Genomic DNA, 16,372 nt, shown 5'->3' on the forward strand with positions numbered 1-16,372 from the left:
ATAAAATAAAAGCCTTGTGATTAAAGGATATCCAGGGTGCTTTTAACCCAGACATGTCTTTAGTTTGATGTTAGTTTTATACACTTTCAAAGTAAATTCCAAAAGGCAGAGTTTAACATTAAATTAAGTAAAATTGTTTAATAATTTAGAAGTAAAAGGTATAAATCTATAAGTGTTTCGTTGGATAACAACTAATAACAACTGTGTAGTAGCTGCACAGCATGTCAGATCAAAGCAGTATTCTGTTGTACCTGTCTCTACAGTTCCAATTTACACAAAAGCTCCTCCTAGAGCTAATTACTGGCCTTCAAGGTAGCTATTTGTACCCTCAAAAGTAGGTACTGAAAGGTTTACTAATAATGAAGATGACAGAAAAAAGACAGAAAAGCAAAGAAGTAGACTGGAGGCTGTGTGAGGCTGCTTCTGAAAGCCCCGACTGAGGATCAATCGCGGCTCCCATACATGGAAGATCTCTCTGGTACCCCCTGGACAGAGGATGACAAACAGAGAAAGAAGGAGGAGGGATCGGACACAGAAACAAGTACAAAGATAGTAGGGCAGGTAGGTACATTATAGATAAATGAGCAGTGTTTGGGGTGTCGGCCAGCATCAGAATATCCTAATTTTGAGTGCCAAAAAGATACACGTATGTTTCCAATATTAGGATGCAATTTGTGTGTTATTTTCATCATAGATGTAAGTTATGTGAGTCGCTGATCATAATTTGGCAGTAATATGTTTCTCTAAGACGGTTAGTGTTCTGTGTGATACAGATAAATTCCCTGTGTAAAGGGTACCTTAGAGGTCAGTGCTTCAATGGGCTTACCTTATTTTTTGAGAGTGTAAAGGTGATGAGGGTCTCTTCAGATAATTTGTCAGGACAATAGACTATGCTATATATCCAATATAGCATATCCTAACAACTGGGAACCAGCAGATTTAATACCTCATTTAAATTAAATATGATAATTATTCCGCTATTAAATATTTATTTATGTTTATGTTTATTTTTATTTAAATGTTTTATTAAATAGTTTCTAGAAAGGGACTGTGAATATTTTAGGACTGCCTGTGTTTGGCTGACTGCACTGTACACTCCTGGGTATACTCTAGATATCCTTTCTCCACTGTGAGCTGAGACGGCCCCTCTGCAAACTGTACTGGATGAATGGTTGTGTGTGCTTAATCAAATGAATAATACAGTCAAAACATGGAAAAAGCTAATTCAGATAAACTAGTTAGCACATGAAAAAAATTATTTCTAAGCTGTTGTTTTACACCATAAATAGCTGCTTTCTGCAGCACATTGTGAGTGATACTGAATGCATTCTTCTGAACCAAGACATGAGCTGAAACAGGCTACTTTTTATTTCAAAACACCAAGAAAAAACCCCAAGAAGAGTTTAAAGCATCTTATTTAGTACCTGGTTAATTTACACTGTAGCTTAGTGTAGCTTTAAATCAACCATCTCTGCATTTCTTTTTTGTTTCAGTATTGTGTCTCTCTGTTGTCTTAATACTGCACTTTCTGCACACGTCAATCACATAACAACACATAATGATACTGTGACAAATTTTTTACTTGAAAATATCTTGAGGAGCTGCTTTTTGTGTCCCCACTGATACTAACAGCCTAGTCCTTATTTCACTTTCTTCAAGGAAAAAGTAATGTGGAATCCTTCATGCTTTGTTAGCAGGCGTGAAGTGTTTTTACATGAAATAACTTCAGGAATTTACAGGTTGAATCATAACTCTTGCTATGTTTGAAAACTATAGAAACAAGTTGAAAAAGAATTTGTGAATTCTTACCATGCAAGCTGTCACTGTTTTTTGTGGTGCATTTCAGGCACTGCAGAATATAATGGGAGCTGAAGGCTGACCTCTGGCTGTCACACTCCCACCATCCTCAGGAGAAAACTGGAAAGAAGGAGACAAAGGGAGATGTAAGAATAAACAAATGATTCTTACTCTTTGAAGATGTGAGGCAGCTCTGGCTTTCATGTGTTCCCACAGCGGCCCACACTCATGTGGACAATACATCTGATGTCACTCTCAATCACAGAAAACTTTACTTCATGTGCTGGAGTTCCTGAGTTTGCAGCTGCTTGACAACCAACTTTTTTTTACCTGAAAGTCTGAACATCAGGTTTATTTTAGAAGATTTGATGGACAAGGTAAAGGAGTGATCTGTTGTCATATTTGAGGGTAATCAAAGAGTTCCTTTACAGATGTTTTACAGTAATGCTGCTCCTTATGGCCACATGATCAGCTGTAAGGATGGAAATTTTGATTAGTCCACCACTTTTCTCCCAGTAAGGCCATACCAATGGGTCAGCAATGGGTATGACCAGATCTAGGCCCAGAGGCTGAGCTTCTGGGTATCTCTAAAATAAGAAAGTGTGCAACATTTCAAGCCACAGCTGTTTTCAGTTTTGCAAAAAAATATACTTTTTGTCTTCTGAAATATAATCAGTTCTTGTTCTGATTATAATGTTAGATGAAGGCACCTTTGATAGCATATTTGCAGCGCTGGAACCTTTCATAACACTGACAATTTTGAGTAAACTGTGGCTCACTGTGCACATGAAAGTGATCCATTTCACACCCGCGCACATGGTGTGATCCTCCTTGCTATCAGTCACACCCTTTGATGTGTACAAATATGGCAAATTCAAATGTAATTCATTACTTGTTGTGCACTTGCAGTACTTAAGACTGACACAAAATCTCTAGGTACAGCAGTGTGCCTCTGCACCATTTGGGAACTACAACATCACAGAAGAAGTATAAATCAAAGCTACAAATGCACTGCCAAAAAACAAAACAAAGCAAATAAACACAATAAAAAACATTTTTCTCAGGTTTCATGGGCTTTCTGATCATTCTAACCTAATAAAGATATTAATGTTAAATTAATCCACCCATGAGCTCAGTCACTCAATATGCGACTATTCATACCAGGTCTTAGAGACGGTTGATTATCACTGGCTTGTTTTGTCCAGAACATTTTGTTTCCACTTCCGAAAAGTAGTGACACTTCTTCGAAAGAAAACCTTTATTTACATTTATTTACAGACTTTTCATGCCTGTCCTTGCTGGGGAAAAAGTGTGTCAAAAAGGTTAAGTTTAATTTATTATTATTCAGCTCAGTTCAGAGTCAACAATAATACAGAGAAATTATTAAAAGACAACAAAGATTATACCAAAAAATAAAACACTGTGCAGGGGAGGTTAGAGGAAGAACCTTGAACAATGATGAAATCAGGCAGCAATAAGAATCAGGCCAAAAGAAGAACAAATTTGCACTTTTATATGCGATATGCAAACAAATAAAATAGGATCCAAAAAGATTCTCAAGGATATTTGTTCACTGGAGACCTTTTCAAATTTCAGGGATAATGTGGATGTAGATTTTAATGATCACGGTCTGAAAAAAGTGAAAATGGAAGTCCATAGAATGTTGTGGAAAATATAAAGAAATTCTGGCCAATACTAGTCCAGTCTTGAGCTAAGTGTGGATGTTTATACATAAACGGTTAGTACAATTCACCTTCACAGTGATAAAAGCTAGTGTTTTCTGAAAAGAGGAGCAGATTGCAAATACTTATTTCACCTAATAAATGTATACTTTTCAAAGCATAACCGTACTTAAATACAGCACCACAGGACATTAAGGCCTCTTGTGCTCGAGGTGCTGATCTGCCTTTCTCTCCGTCTCCCTGCAACAACTCTATCTGCCCCTTGCTATCCTCTGTGAGTGGGCATGTATGTGCAGAAAAACTTCTACTTACCTCCTCCCAGGAGTAGGTGTGGCTACCTGAACTAGAGCTGTCTCTCATCACTATCAGCTGTAGTATTTACAACCGGCTGTCTTCTTTCGTTCACTTCCAGTTTGTTGTACTATGCTGTTGGTAGTATCACTTGGGCTCCCATTTCCAGTCTTACTTACTTTTGCTCGTAGCTTAGATTTATTCCTGAAGGGCCAGCTGATTGCTTTGGGAGAAGGCTGGCTCTAAGCCCATCTGCAAGAACTATTGGTGAACAGTGTGAAAAGTTGGAGAGTGGAGCCTGGGGAGATATTTAGCATTGAACCTGAGAGTCAAGTTTTATGGAGATTTGGACTTTTGTGTTGAGCTCCAGGCTAATTAACCTGGTAGAGGAGCAGAGTCTGATTTGAAGGTCTGGTTGAACTACTTTGGGAATCTCACTTCTCGAGTGATTTGATTCTTTTACTTCTAAATGAAAAATCTGAGTGTGGATCCTTGCAGATTTATCCTGTGGAAGAGATTGAGCCAGGCCCCTGAGAGAATTATTTTGGAGTTTGTTTTTGCATCATTCTCACTTGTTCTGTTTGCAATTTCCTCATTAAAATTTGTAACTTTTCAGAGCATCTGCCTTCAATCTTTTGCTTTTAAAAAAAGGGTAACGCATGTATTTCGAGAAGCATCAACAGCCTGACTCTGATTTGAAAGATGTTTTGTTTCACTTTCATTTGGACCTGATAATGGGCAAACAATAATAAAACGCCGTGACTCAGTTGAGGTTTGTCGTGTAAAGAGAAAAAAAAACTGTCTCGGTGTATTAGAGAACTGTCTGCAAAGGTCAGCCCTGTTAGCAATGTAATAAGATCCTCACTATTAGACTGTGAGCCACCACACATCCGAAGCAACGCGTTTCATCATTTCAGAGTCATTACACCTCTGAGTCAGACATGAGTAAACAAAAGTTCAGAAGTATCTGTGATTTTTTTTTTTTTTTAATAAACTGGCTTTCTGTTCCTGTCACCCAGAGAGGTGATTGATCCTCTGCCGTCTCATCACTCGTCTCTTCCATGTAATTTGCAGTTCAAAAGATATTATCTGACGCTTCAGCCTGTGGGAACTGCAAAAGAAATAATGAGATGAGCACGACACTGAGGTGTTGTGGTGATACAAAACATAAAAACTAGCTTGTCATAAGGGATTATAAAAAATAAAAAAGCACTGCAAAAAAATGAGGTTTTTAATGACTGGGTAAATACTTAGCTTTCTCTGTTTATTTGGAAACATAAGGCTAGAATATACATTAAAAAATGGACAATATGCATTACTTCTGAGTGCAATGCATATTGTTTATTTTGGATATTATGGTGCCTATTAGTGTCAAAAAGAATAATAAAGTAGCATAAAATCATATGATTGTGCAGTTAGATCCACCCCTTGATCTTCATGTCTGGCATCAACACACCAAGATGACATCAAGACAGCCATAACTCAAGGCTTCCCATTGAGACTTAAGCTGGGTTAAGTTCATCTAAGTATATGGCAACAGCTATCCTTAAGCAGTCCTGTGAAAAACTATGGGATTATGGTCACAGTCATCAGTCAGAATGGCCGAGCATTTCCAGTTTGCCAGTTCAACTCTCACCAAGAAAGCCAAAAGCATGTTCTCCAAAGTGTTGAATGATTTCAATAAACTGGTCGTGTATTTGTCATGGTTTGTGCAGGGAGGCGTTCCCAGGTATTGACATGAACCCCACATGCAGTGAGGAACATGTGAAAAATACATAACTCAATCAGGTCCCAAACCTCCAGACTCATGAGTAACACCTCAGACCAAGTCTTTTTTCTTTGCACTACTTCTAAGCACTGTGCATCTTGTTTCGGTATATATTTCTCCTATTTTGCTTGTATCCCTCTTAATTGTTTATATGTCTCACGTTTGTTATTTATTCCCGCTGTATACTATTTATATTTTATTCCAGCACAGTTGGTGTGGAGCACCCATAATTTCGTTGTACATGTAGAATGACAACAAAGGGCTATTCAGTTCTATTCTATTCTCTAGAGGTTTGCCCTCAGATAGTCACAGAATACAGGCATGATCAGGAATGAGAGCAGTGACTGAGAACTCAACTAGTACTCTAGTATGGGAGAAAGAAAATGGCAAATATTTAGATAATTATTGGGAAAATCAGGGAAAGGTAAGATGGTTTATGGTGGACAGAGGACTTGGAACAGAAGTCTGATGACATCTAGTGAATGAATGGGAAATAACAGGAAGCAGGAGTGAGGCAGATCAGAGAAACTGTGATGGTTTTGTAAGCAAAAGATGAAAAAATGCCATAGTTTTCCTTGTGTCACAAAAATTATTCGATATTTTATTTTTATATTCTCTAGAAAAATGTTTCCTCTCATGAGAGGTGTGTGCTCTCCCCAGCTGAGCTGAAAACAGCGGTATGAGGTTTAACTTAACAGAGAGGGAGGATCCCTTTTGAAACTCTCACTTCTTCTATAATTAATACATGACTACGTTTTATTTTTATTCAGCAATTCCACTTTAGTAGAACTAAACTAAACTAGTCAGAACTAAGATGCAGAGTAACTTGAAGTAAATAAATAGGAGATATCACCAAAGACAACTTATACAGAACTTGCATTTACAAAGGAACTGCAAACTTTGTAGAAAGCTGTCCACAGCACAGCTGATCACATCATGAGCCAAACTGAGACCATTACAGTTAAATGATATGGGGAAGCGGGATGTTATCTAATATAGTATTGTTCTTGAGAATAAATACAGTTCATTTACAATTATATTCTACATCAGCCTGGGTTGTATATGTGTGCTCACTTAAATAACCATATATTTTTAATTTTAGAGACAAAGAGAAAGTAATCAAAATATTTACAAATATAATAATATCCAGTTTTGATTGCTGAAGCAGTAGTGTGAAAGTAGTGTGTGGGTGTATAACAACTGAAGAAATATTGGGTTTAAATGTGCTTTTTTTGTTACATTGCATTATATAATAATATTATATAATGCAATTATATAATATTATATATTATGTCTTTCTAGTTGTCCGTGCGTACGTAACTACATTTTAAAACATAGGATCAAAAGAATCTCTATTAGGATATCTCATTTAAACTAACCAGACACTTTATTAGGTACACTTTACTAGTACTGGGACTGAACATCTTTTGCTTTCAAACTGACTAAATTTTTTTGTGGCAGAGATTCAAAAAACTGCTGAGAGGCTTGTCTGAGAGATTTCTGAGAGCTGAGAGATTTCTCACAGATTTTGGTCCTCATCGACATGACAGCATCAGGCAGTTGCTGCAACTTTTTCATCCAAACATCTATGATGTGAATCTCCAGTTCTACCATGTATTCAAGGTGCTCTATTGGATTGAGATGTGGTGACTGTTGAGGCCATTTGTGTACATTAAATCATTAAATTGTTGTGATGAAGAAACCAGTACGAGATGATCGGAGCTTTGTGAGATGGTTCATTATGCTGCTGGAAGGAGCCATATGAAGATGGGCATGCTGTGATCATAAAGGATGTGGTCAGCAACAATACTCGTGGCGTAGTGTTTACAAGATGCTTAGAAGCAGAAGCATCATTCTGCTCATCAGGCCAGGCAACATTTTTCTATTCTTTTATTGTCCACTTTGTCAGTGGGACAAAGAAAACTGGCACTTTTCTCTTTTTTGAACCATTTTCTGCAAACCCTAGAGATGGTTGTGCAGGAAAATTCCAGTAGATCAGAAATTTCTTAAATACTGAAATGAGCCAATCTGGAACCAGCAACAATGTTCAAAGGTGAATTAGCTTTTTTCTCCATTCTGATGCTCAGTTGAGCAGGTTATCTTCTCAATGTCTGGATGCTTAAATACATGAAGTTGCTGGTGTGTGATTAGATATTTGAGATAACAAATAGTGGAACAGGGGTTCCTATCAAAGTGGGCAGTGATTGCATCACTATTAAATGTTTGGGTTTTTTAAATGGATTTTAGAGCAGGTTTAAATATCTGATCACATGTCGTAAAACCCTCTATTTTAGTGAAGCATAACAATCATGCAATTAAAACAACTGTCAGTAATTTTACAAGAATGTTAAGAGAACTGATGGTATATAAACTGAAATACACGAATTGTAGTTTTAAAAAACTTTCCCATGTTTTCCGTTTGGGGTATTTTCAAAGTGGAGATATATTTAGCTGTAGGATAAATTATTATTAATGTCAATGTAAAAAAAGAACAGGCTTATTTAGCGTACGGAGTAATTGACAATAGTAGGGACTCACCCTCCTGACATGAAAGCCTGAACCTGTGTTGAGACCACTTGAAATTTCTAATTTGAGTAAGATCTCAGAAACATAAGCTGCTTTACAGTTCAGTTTTGACTGGATTTTATGTTAACATTAATTTTCTGAAATTCTTTTTATGCAGAAAGCTTTTAGCCAGTGCTGCTGTTTTGAGTCATTAGAGCACACAGTCTTGTTTTTAACCACTCTGGAGTTTCCAAAATACTACTATAAGTCAATGTGAAAGCATATTTGGAGTTATGCTCATGTATTGCAGCGTCACACGTAACGTCCTAGTCTCTACAAATGAGTTTGTTTCAAACCAAGTCAGAGATAACATGCCAATGGTGTTTATTCAAAGATAAAATAGGCAAAGTCATTTCCCTGAACACAGCTTTAAAAAAAAAAAAAAAAAAAAAAAAAAAGAAGGAAAAAAGACTCCAAAATCTGAACTTTAAAAATGAAACTGACTTTTAGAAAGGGATTATAAATATATTTTTAGTATGCCTATATATTTTGGTAGTGTAGGCAAATGTCTTCAGCACTGATTATTTAACCTCTAATTATTTTCCCAGTATCAGAGTACCAAGTGTACTCAGTGGTGATATGTAGCTGACAAATGGCAGGACTTGTGTTCCACAGTGAGGCAACAAGTTTACAATCAGTGTTTCCCAATTAGCTGAGGATTACACTGTTAATATGTAGTTTCAAGTTTAACACATTTTTTCAACTGCTGTAAACATTAAGACAAAACACTGTAGCAGGCGGTTACAACACGTTGCTTTCAATATTTCATTTTGATGTAAGAAAAAAAAGTAACTTTTAATACATCACTATTCTTGTGCAGTTCAAAATTTTTTTTACAGTAAGTCAAAAGGAAAAGAGCACCATCTTACCATTTAGCTGTTATCCAATTTACTTTCAAAAAAGAAATTCTCCTTAAAAATGTGTCATAGTAAATATCGTAACTTCAGAGAAAATAACCACAAAACAAGATCTTTTATATAAAAAACAGTTTAACAATTTGTTTTTTCAGTATAAAACATTACACAGAGCCAGGCCAATCAAACAAATTCACTGCCACCATTTCAAATAATCATTAACTCCCCAGTCAAACGCTCTACATTAACATACAAAGGGTTTACTGTCTTTAAGGGGTTTTCTGTACTTTTTATCTAGTTATTGGAAAATATAACAAACACAAAGGCTAACAATCACTCTTCGTTTGCTATAATAATAATAAAAAAGAACAAAGGTGAACTCCTGGTCCGTTCAAAGCCCAAGCCCCCAAATTTCTGGTCAACATGGCATCTATGCAGTCTTCTGCTGGCCCTTCTTCCCAATGAGGGATTTGTGAATGTGGGGAATGACACCTGAAAGCAAAAGGAAATGTGCATGAGATCTACATATATATCTGCAAACAGAATACAATCTGTACACAAATGGTCTATATAAGATACGGATTAATCAGTCCAGAAAACTGCCAGCTCACCTCCTCCAGCAATGGTTGCCTTGATAAGGGAGTCCAACTCCTCGTCACCACGAATGGCCAGCTGCAAGTGGCGAGGAGTGATACGCTTCACTTTCAAGTCTTTGGAGGCGTTACCCGCCAACTCTAGTACCTGGAAAAAAAGAAAAACATTCATACCAACAGAAAAATTAGCTACAGAGAAAATAACCAACGCTGACATTAAGTTACACTGTTAATCAAAACAAAGCTAAAAATGGAGGGAATGGGAAGTCTTACTTCAGCGGTGAGGTACTCAAGGATGGCAGCACTGTAAACAGCTGCTGTGGCTCCTACACGACCGTGGCTGGTTGTGCGAGTCTTCAAGTGCCTGTGGATACGACCCACTGGGAACTGTCAGGAAACAGACGCAAGATAGTGGTCCAAATTTTAAAAAGGCAAACTTCCTGTGGCTTAACACCTGCAGGAAAGCCACAAACTGCACCACGACAAATGAATGACATTTACCTGCAGACCAGCTCTCTGGGAGCGCGACACTGCTTTCGCCTTGGCTTTGCCGCTGTCTTTTCCTGCTTTGCCACCAGCCTACATTGAGTAATTAAACGGAAAAGAAGAAGATGAAATCAGAAAGTGGAAGCAAATGTGAAACGAATACGCCTGACTTGAATTAAATGAAAAATAAAACAGTTAAAGTGACATAGCAAAATCTAATCTGAATAAATTAGAGAGTCACCGCTGAGCTCTTCGTGTTATTGTTCTAGTAGTTTACGTTACAAACGCCCGGTTCAACAGTTGTCGCTTTCCCGCCAATCAAAAATAAAACAGAAATGAAAAGTAGCAACGTTAACCGGCCCCGGAAACAGCAAGTATACATCCTAATGATAAAATAACCGATTTAATAGAGCCAATAACGACTCCGTTCCGTAAAAAATACGAGAACCTGTCAGCGGGTTGCTGGCAGTGACCCCGCGACAAACAAAACAGACGCGCCGCCTTAAGACCGTCAGCGGTCAAGTTTTCATTCAGAAATTTTGACAAAAAGTTGGACTCAAATAAAACAAAAAGTCATCTTTACTAATTTTGCATCACCTGCAGACTTATTTTAAAAGAATTGTTCAGCTGCTAACAGCTAACCAGCCGTTAAGCCAACGAACTAGCTAAAGTTAGCTTGCAGTTACTGCTAAAGCACCATCCAGAGGCTACACCGACTCAAAGAACAGTTTATTCTCCTAAATGAGCGACCCACCTCGAAAAATACGTAAATATCCCCAAAACAACTCGCAACAAACACTCAAAGCTTAACAGCATTCTACTTTTAGCCGAAAATCCACACAAATCGAACTTCTTACGGTAACGATAATGCTAACGGTTTAGCTGTCAGTTAGCTTCTTAGCAAGCTTGTTAACCACACACATTCTGCGCGGATTTCCCCAGTTCAAATTCAAAGCAGCACTTTCTACAACTGCACAGTTATTCAAGCAAAAAAACCAACAATATCTCCTATGACACGTTGAGCATTAGCCCGAGTTCGCATACCATTTTTCCCGACGCGTTGTTTGATTGTAGCGCTGAGTAGATTCCAAACAGTTTCGGCTCCCGAAAGCAAAGAAACAATAAACCTTTTCGCAAATCGTTTGCATGCAACCCCTCGTGGGAGTCGAGAAAGCCAATAGGAGAGCGCGTTGTTACTTCGAATCTCAGTTTAAACCAATGGCCTTGCCCTTTGCAGAAATTCCACCCATCCCCCACCCTAAGCTCGTCGTGCCCGTCTTTGCGCACGAAACCACGAAGTAGGCGGGACCGTGTGTTTGTGTGTGGAGTGTCCTTCCAGGGACATCCATCCTAAAACCGTACAAAATACATAACAAAGCGGGCTATAGCTGGGATTAATTTATGAAATTCAGTGCAAGGACACGAATAACGTTTCCAAACATTTATATTATTGTACTGGCGTCATACATGAATTAGCTATGGCTGTAAAATGATCTCTAAATGACATCTACTCCAGTGAATATACAGTACAAATAACCGATAAGCAGTTATGGATTGTAAATACAGTATCTCCTCGAATGTCATCTGGAAAGCCGTTACGTTTTCTTGACAGGCAGGAGAAATAGCGAATGAAAACTTGGGCTTTTCATCTGATGTTTTAACTGACAGGCACAACAGCCAACCGGAGCTCAGCAGTTAGCGTCCGGTTGCCTCCGTGAGCTCGGTAACAAGGGGGGTGGGGGTCAAAGATACGCAGAGAAAACGGGCTGCTGGTGGCGAAGATGGCGGATGGGGATAGTGGTAGTGAGCGCGGTGGCAGCAGCGGTGGCGGAGGGGGTGGAGGCGGCGGGTTTCAGCATTACCAGCGGGAACCGGAGACCCAGGAACTGGCGTCGAAGCGGCTGGACATTCAGAATAAACGTTTCTACCTTGATGTAAAGCAGAACGCCAAAGGCCGGTTCATCAAAATCGCCGAGGTCGGAGCTGGGGGCTCCAAAAGTCGGCTGACCCTCTCTATGTCAGTTGCGGCCGAGTTCCGTGACTACCTGGGGGATTTCATAGAGCACTACGCCCAACTTGGGCCTAGTACCCCGGAGCAGATTGCTCAGTCCTCCGGTGGGGATGACACCGGGCCTAGACGGGCCTTGAAGAGCGAGTTCCTGGTGCGTGAGAACCGAAAATACTACCTCGATCTAAAGGAGAACCAGCGGGGACGGTTTCTCCGGATCCGACAGACCGTCAATAGAGGCCCCGGTTTCGGAGTCGGAGTGGGTGGCATCCCCGGTGCTGGCCTGCAGGCCGGACAAACCATCGCACTCCCGGCCCAAGGCTTAATAGAGTTCCGCGACGCCTTGGCCAAGTTGATAGACGACTACGGGGGAGATGAGGAAGAGCTTGCCGGTGGCGGAGGGGCCGGGGGCTACAGCGAGCTTCCGGAGGGCACCTCAATCATGGTGGACTCCAAGCGGTTCTTCTTTGACGTTGGATCCAACAAGTATGGAGTTTTCTTGCGGGTGAGCGAAGTAAAGCCCAGTTACAGAAACTCTATAACAATCCCCTTCAAGGCGTGGAGCAAGTTCGGGGGAGCGTTCAGCCGCTACGCCGAGGAAATGAAAGAGATCCAGGAGAGGCACCGGGATAAGATGTACGAGAGGAGAGCCGGAGAGGAGTCGGAGGGAGACGATGTGGACGACGATTGATGGAGAGATTAGTGGTGGCTATTTGTGATGGAGCTGACAACATGATGCAAAGCCTGGATATAAACAGAGAAACGGAGAGAGAGGAACGACTATTCTGTGCATGATGAAATGAATCCGGAGTTAAATAATTAAAAAAAAAAAAGTATATTTGACTGAGAAATTACTGTCTATATAAGAGAATAATGTTATAAAGTTTAGGTGGATGTTATAGCTAATTGAGTGCAGACTGCAGTAGTCAGCTCCTGTATGAGATTTCCCCTTTGATTTAAAAAAATATATGAATATATATCTATATATATAAAAATATAAATATATTGATTGTCCATATGACCTCACATGTAGCCCAGCAAATTAAGTTTGGCAGAGACACAGCAGTAGATTACCGGTACCACTTTCTAGTTGACATCTAATGGTAAGAGTTCACCTGGCGCTGACCTGTAGTCTGTGTGATGATAATAAGGAAGTGTGAAACATGTGACATACCCAAACCAGCAGGTGCAGTGTGCCAGTGAGCCAGAGCACCTGCACCGTTCACCATGGCTGTGTGTGTTTCTTGTTTAAAGTGACCTGTAATGAACGGCTTGCCCAGACAGACCCACAACGCTCAGAGCCACAGTTTCAGCTACATGGGAGTGGGGTGGCACCCTTGGCATCGCCGGACATCCTCTCAGCCCAGTGAGGTTCCCTGTAAGGTGATCTGTTACAAGCACACGACTCATTTGGATTCTACAGACAATCCAAATGTGTTCAAATGACCTCCCACCCTTCCTCTCTCCTTGTTTTGCACCCTTCCACTTTCCCTCCTGGGCATTCCTCAGGTGCTGACTTCTTGCTCCGATAGCTGAATTGCGGTGTGGCCTACTCACACGTGGCTCGTTGTGTCTCAGGGCTGGCAAGTCCCATCTGTATTTTGGGGTATATATCTATATATATCAGCACTACCTGTGCCTGTGCATCATCCTCAAGAGGTTCTGGGTGCAGATCTGGTCAGCCAGTTGCTGCAGCTGAGCCATCTGTGGCAACTGATGATGTCTCCTAAGATGCATGGCCACGTCTGACCCCTGTGACCTTTTTCTCAAAGGGGGACGCAGTGAGCTCAGGCCTGTAGCACTGGTCACGAATTTAAAAAAGCTTAATATTGCCGGGCTTGAGCTACAGTCTCAAGGGTATTGATCTTGTTGACTCACTTAGGGTTCACCATTTGGATCCTCTAATCTTGAACTCAGACCATTAATGACTGAAGTACTATTCAGTCTGATTGTAACATAAATTAGGTGCTTTTGGAAAACTAAAACCCATAATGGGGTGCTGTACCTAAAGGAACATAAAGAAAAATATATATACTGGAAGAGATTTACTTACTAAAAAAGATCAAGTATAGATAGAATTATTTTTCAAAAGAGATATATTAAAATATGTCTTAGAAATACGAGACATTTAATAGATAATGCTGCCTAAAGTGGCTTATTTAAAACACTAAACTTGGATGCAAATGTCCAGGGTGATATTTCATACCTGCTTTTTTCCTAACATGTCTTTTTTTTTCCTTAGAGGAAATTAAAGAGAGTACAACAAATTGATAACAGAGTATGTTATAGCAATTTATAGAAACAACTTCACTGAAGTAGTTTGTCAGCAAACACTCAGCACTCCAGTTCACTTTACAGAGCATCGAGTTGTCCCCTCATTTCAGTCCACACCTTTTAACCCATGTTTTGTCATGAATTGGCTTTCCATCAGTTGCCATATGACGCAAACATAAACACCTGAAATCATCGTCATTTTGTCTTTAGTGCTCCTTTTTAAAAATATGATCATTTTTGCATGCCTGCTCTTACGCGGAGCTGCCTTGTGTTCTTTTCTTTTGCATATTCTGATTGCTGTATAATGGTATTTATCCATATTTTTTGAGAGCGGTTTAAAGTTTTATTTCTGCATTGCAATAGACAAAAGAAAGTTTACTTCACAGCCTAATTTTAAAAAAAGCCACAACTTTCCCACATATTTTGGGAAATGTCACTCTCATTGTCCCATTTCCTTTGGTGTGTAAAACCTCTCGTTGAATTTTACTTTACCCACTTCAACACAGCAGAGAAATGCCATATGAAAAAAATAAACACCTGGGAGCAATAGTTTTTTTCTTTTCTATTGATATGAGTATACTATATATGATATTACACATGCGATTGAACTACATCCTTCTTCCTGTACTGTGTTACGTGAAATGGCAGCTGTTTCAGTCATGTGTGTTCTGCTGTATTCTACCAAGTTCCTTTCAACGAGAAATAAAAAAAAGATTTTTTGCTCAGGAGAGGCGTGGTGTTTTTTTAATTTTATCCCAACACAACAGACAGACAACAAATAACAGACTTACTACCTCACCCATATAAAATATATTACATATATTACATTTTTGATCAGTAATATAATCAAAAATGATTTCATTAATATCCAGACTTCAAGAATATGTCCTTGTAATGCTGTGTGTGATTGAACAGGAGTCTAAAACCTGATATTCAGTTTAATATCATAAGAAAACCATCAAATATTCAGATTTTTAAGAAGCAGTGAGGAGAGAATTTACTTAGAAATACCTTTATTATTCTGATACAGTTACCAGCTTTAGCTTCAGGATGATTTAACAATGTTTTCATTTTATAATTTGTGGAGTTACATGATATGACGTGTTATGACACATCAGTCCTTGAAGCCCTTTATCAGCAATAGAAGAAGTATTCTATTATTTTATTTAAGTATATAGGTATGACTGCAGCTTATTCTCTTGCAACAAGTCAAGGCTGAGTCCGTTTTTGTGCACAATTCAGTTTAGCACGATGGTTTCTAGCCCTTCGTCACGAGTCGTGAGGATGGGAGAATAAAGCAAGGTGTCCATAATCTGTATTTAACACATCTATCTTTTATCAAAATGAAATAAATTTTACACTAAAGTATCAACTGCAATGATAATGCATTTGATAGATGGAAAATTTGACAGAAAACATCCAGTTCTCTGTGTGAAAATGCTTTGTCAGCGGAGAATGGCCAGACTGCTTCGAGGTGATAGGACGGCAACAGCAACTCAAATAATCAACTGTTACAACCAAGATATGTGGACAAGCATATATAAATGCGCAATATACTGAACATTGAAACTGCTACAGAACAGTAAACAAACTATTTTGCAAAGGTGCTCACTAAAATTGGACAGTGGAAGATTAGAAAAATGTTGCCTGCTCTTATGAGACTCGATTTCTGCTGCCACATTCAGGTGGGAGGGTCAGAATTGGCTGCAAACAACATAAAAGCATGGATCCATCATGCCTTATATATTAATTTGGGCCCCTTGGCACCAGCTGATCGTCATTTAACAACATATCTGAGCATTGTTGCTGACCATTTCCATCCCTTTATGACTACAGCATATGCATCTCCAGATGTCTTTTTCCAGCAGGATAGCACACCATGTCGCAAAGTCAGCAATGTGCGGTCATCAAAAAATAGCGACTGTGTGGTGCTGCCATGTAAAGATGGATGCAAATCTCTGAGCAATGTCTCAAACGCCTTGTTGAATCTTTGACAGGAAGAAGTAAATAATAATAATGAACTTCCAACAGGCAGATTAAGATAAGCAACAACA

At 39.2% G+C, this 16,372-nt stretch overlaps 2 protein-coding genes across 2 annotated transcripts; one reads left to right on the forward strand and one right to left on the reverse strand.

Moving 5' to 3' along the window:
- Positions 1–8,839: 8,839 nt before the first annotated feature.
- h2az2a (H2A.Z variant histone 2a) lies at positions 8,840–11,223 on the reverse strand. The gene is made up of 5 exons (XM_019365876.2): positions 11,081–11,223; positions 10,052–10,129; positions 9,824–9,937; positions 9,569–9,698; positions 8,840–9,449 (listed from the first exon to the last, which is right to left on the reverse strand). Exons 1-5 carry the CDS (start codon positions 11,081–11,083, stop codon positions 9,388–9,390), a joined length of 387 nt encoding a protein of 128 aa, XP_019221421.1. The 5' UTR covers positions 11,084–11,223; the 3' UTR covers positions 8,840–9,387.
- Positions 11,224–11,372: 149 nt separating this feature from the next.
- LOC100694410 (transcriptional activator protein Pur-beta) lies at positions 11,373–15,046 on the forward strand. Its single transcript, XM_005451441.4, has one exon. The coding sequence runs from the start codon at positions 11,818–11,820 to the stop codon at positions 12,733–12,735; it is 918 nt and encodes a 305-aa protein (XP_005451498.1). The 5' UTR covers positions 11,373–11,817; the 3' UTR covers positions 12,736–15,046.
- Positions 15,047–16,372: the final 1,326 nt, after the last annotated feature.

This window comes from Oreochromis niloticus, linkage group LG12 (genome assembly GCF_001858045.2).
Source record: "Oreochromis niloticus isolate F11D_XX linkage group LG12, O_niloticus_UMD_NMBU, whole genome shotgun sequence".
Lineage (NCBI taxonomy): Eukaryota > Metazoa > Chordata > Actinopteri > Cichliformes > Cichlidae > Oreochromis > Oreochromis niloticus.